General features: G+C 36.9%; 1 protein-coding gene across 1 annotated transcript; it reads right to left on the bottom strand.

The window, feature by feature from the left end:
• Positions 1-1,345: 1,345 nt before the first annotated feature.
• Positions 1,346-2,389, bottom strand: LOC107948004 (uncharacterized). Its single transcript, XM_016882492.1, has 2 exons — positions 2,006-2,389; positions 1,346-1,879 (listed from the first exon to the last, which is right to left on the bottom strand). The coding sequence occupies exons 1-2, from the start codon at positions 2,387-2,389 to the stop codon at positions 1,346-1,348; spliced, it is 918 nt and encodes a 305-aa protein (XP_016737981.1).
• Between the last annotated feature and the right edge of the window lie 1,428 nt (positions 2,390-3,817).

Below are 3,817 nucleotides of genomic sequence, written 5' to 3'. Positions count from 1 at the left end.
AATTCAAGCTTTGAGCTTTTTGCAGGAATAGAGAACAGAATTTTGAAGGCAAAGAGAAGTGGAGCATATGGAAGTAAAATTTGATGATTTCTTTCAAAAGAAACTTTGGCTCAAGGCCATTACATATATCAGTCATTGGCTGATCAAAAAGTAAAAAAAAAAACAACATCACCTAATGCTTACCTAATACCACTAATTACATGGAAACTTGATAAAATAACTTGTACACTTGAACAAAGCTGGTAACCAGCTCTTTGACCATCAAGTCACATCAAGTTGTCATCCAAACATAATTCAAAATGAACTAAGTTACAAAAACATTGTTAAAAAATAACAAAATGAAACTGAGATGAAACAGTAGCATTAACATCTTCAGTTGCACGTACTTTACCCGGATAAATTATGTGCATGAATTCTTGTGTGCATGAATTTTCATGAGCTGCATGGCCATCTTTTCTGGTTCAAGATGCATACTTCACTCCGTAATAATACAACAGTTTGATCTCTTTTCTTTTCTTTACAGCTACATGTATGGCTTGGGCTGCTTCTTGAAACTTTGGCTTCTTCACATGCTGTATGCAGGCCAATTTCCAACACTCCTCCTTCGTTTGCATGCTGCAAACTCTTGTTCTTTAAGCATTCTCTAATGATTTGGTTCACTAAATCATTTTTCTCATCTCCTTTTGCTTCTAAATCTCTTTGAAGGTCCTCGACCATTTGCTTCAACTCCGATTTTTTATTCTCCATTTCATTCAATCTTTCGGATGACTTTTGTTTCTTTCTCTCAAACTGCAGTTCTAGTTTTGCCTTCTGGATATGAAGAGATTCCAGCTGCTGCTACAATGTGTTTGCCTCATCCATTAACCTTTGTACTTGATTTGATGCTTCATCACTTTCAAATGCAAAATTTTCTTTTAACAGAGCCTTCTCAGCTTGCGACGTCTCTTTCTCTGATAGTAGATTATTTTCCTGTGCAATCAAGTTCTCCATACCAGACAATATTTCACTGTTATCATCCTCAAGTTTTTTTCGTGAGAATAAAAATTTCTTTTTCTCTCTTTTCTAACATTATTTTGAGTTCTGAAATGCGGGATTAAAGTCCTATATTTTGCTTTCCCAGTTTTTCTGCTTCACTTGCTTTGTTCTCTAACTGCTCCGCCATATCTCTGTTAGTTGCTTGCAATGATTTCAACTCAAGCTTCAAGCTAGTTACATGTGCCTTTAATTCTTTTATCTAAGTAGATGATTGGTTCCCATGCATATCATGCACCTCTTTGAGTGTCAAAAGTTTCCTTTCTTTCTCAATTGAATTAGTGAAATTTTTAACCAAATCTTCTTTGGTTAGCTAAGCCATTGACATGTAGTTGGCATGACTAATCCTCTTGTGACACAGCTTGGATTCATCTGCAGCAGCTGTGTAGGCACTATCTGGACTCTTATTCCAGTCTACAATAAAACTTTTTTCTATCATAGCTACTGTCATGAGCTTGGATCCACTAGGATCACTAATCAGGCATTCTTTGCCTTTGAATACAACTGAATAGCCCTTCTCAAGCAGTTGAGCAATGCTAAGCAAATTTCTATCAATTTCAGGCACTAACAAGACATTTGTAACAAGTTTAGTACCTGTAGGAATGTTTATCAGCACATCTCCTTTGCCTTCAACTTTGATGAAGTGTCCATTTCCGACCTTCACATTTGTTTTGAAGCTTCTGTCAATTGACTTAAAATTGTCAGCATCAGGGGTCATGTGGTTTCTGCAACCACTATTTATCAACCATCCATTTGTGGCTTTTCCTTTTGCAGCTGAGTAAGAAACTGCAAAAACTTGTTCTTCTTGGTCATTGTCTTCTTCTACTACTTGAGCTTCAGCTCTTGGCTACTGGGGTTGGTTGTATTTTGGTCTGCCTTTGTTTTTGCAAACCCTTTCTACATGACCCATCTTCTTGTAGAATCTGCACTGCACATCAGGCCTGAACCAACATACTTTACTCGGATGACTTACCCTTTTGCAGTGTGGGCAGGGTGGATATCTTCTTGCACCATCTGCTTTAGGCTCGTTTGACCAGGTATTCTTGTCTTTGTAGGTAGAGGTGCTCAAAGTAGACTTGGCTTTGGCTTGAAAGGCACTTTCTTGGTGCTCTTCCTGTCTGCTAGCTCTCCTTTGCTCTTGTGCATATAGAGCATTGATCAGCTCTATTAAAGAGATGCTGGTCAGGTCTCTTGAGTCTTCAAGGGGTGATATCTTTACCTCATACCTTTCAGGCAAGGTTGAGATCACCTTCTCCACTATCCTTGCTTCATTAAACTGCTCACCAAGGAGCCTTATGTTGTTTACTATAGCCATAATTCTGTCTGAATACTGCTTGACAGTTTCTTCTTCCTTCATCTTCAAGTTCTCGAACTCCCTTCTGAGATTCAAAAGTTGTTGCTACCTTGTTCTTTCTGTACCTTTGAACTCCTCCTTCAGTCTATCCCAGTCATGTTTTGGTGTCTCACAAGCCATAATCCTTGTGAAGATCACATCTGACACAGAGTTTTGAATGCATGACATAGCTTTGTGCCTCTTAGTCCTTTCATCAGTATGCTGCCTCATTTGGGCCACTGTTGGGTTGGCTCTGAGTGGTGCTGGTTCAATATCTGAGTTGACCACCTCCCATAGGTCGAATGCCTGTAGGTAGGTCTTCATTTTAACCACCCATATGTGATAGCCTTCTCCATTGAAGACTGGTGGTGCAGCTGGTGAGAAGCCTGATGTAGCCATTGTTCTGAATGTTGAAATATGACAGGTCTACTAAGAAATGAGCTCTGATACCAATCATTGGAGATTTGGCACTCTTTAATCGAATGAAGTAAGAACTTCAATTTGGACTTTAACAACAGTATATTATACCTGAATAAAGAATGAAGGAAAAATGCTGGAAAATTCAAGCTTTGAGCTTCTTGCAGGAATAGAGAACAGAATTTTGAAGGCAAATAGAAGTGGAGCATATGGAAGTAAAATCTGATGATTTCATTCAAAAGAAACTTTGACTCAAGGCCATTACATATATCAATCATTGACTGATCAAAAAGTAAAAAAAAAAAACAACATCACCTAATGCTTACCTAATACCACTAATTACATGGAAACTTGATAAAATAACTTGTACACTTGAACAAAGCTGGTAACCAGCTCTTTGATGATCAAGTTACACCAAGTTGTCATCCAAACATAATTCAAAATGAACTAAGTTACAAAAACATTGTTAAAAAATAACAAAATGAAACTGAGATGAAACAGTAGCATTAACATCTTCAGTTGCACGTACTTTACCCAGACAACTTATGCATGAATTCTTGTGTGCATGAATTTTCATGAGCTGCATGGCCATCTTTTCTGGTTCAAGATGCATACTTCACCCGATAATAATACAACAGTTTGATCTCTTTTCTTTTCTTTACAGCTACATGCATGGCTTGGGCTGCTTCTTGAAACTTTGGCTTCTTCACATGCTGCATGTAGGCCAATTTCCAACAATTTTCATAAGTTCAATTTTTTTTCTAAATTCGTATTTTTATATATTATAAATAAAAAAGAAAGGGATGTACCAACAGTTCAACACTAGAAACCATATTGCAAGGCACATTATAAAGATTGTCAACGATTTAATTCGAATTTAATTATGTTGGTTGATATAAATCTACTTAACAAAGTAAAATCCAACAAATGTTTGAATCCCAACAATGGTAACCGTTTCATCTAATTCAACATTAGGCTAATTATTTGGTTAGAATATAAGTCATGGAAAAATACTAATGCATTTATAATATATAA

Source organism: Gossypium hirsutum, chromosome A04 (genome assembly GCF_007990345.1).
Source record: "Gossypium hirsutum isolate 1008001.06 chromosome A04, Gossypium_hirsutum_v2.1, whole genome shotgun sequence".
NCBI classification, from domain to species: Eukaryota; Viridiplantae; Streptophyta; class Magnoliopsida; order Malvales; family Malvaceae; genus Gossypium; species Gossypium hirsutum.
The sequence above is the reverse complement of the archived record's forward strand: the minus strand, read 5'-3'. Positions and strand labels throughout refer to the sequence as shown.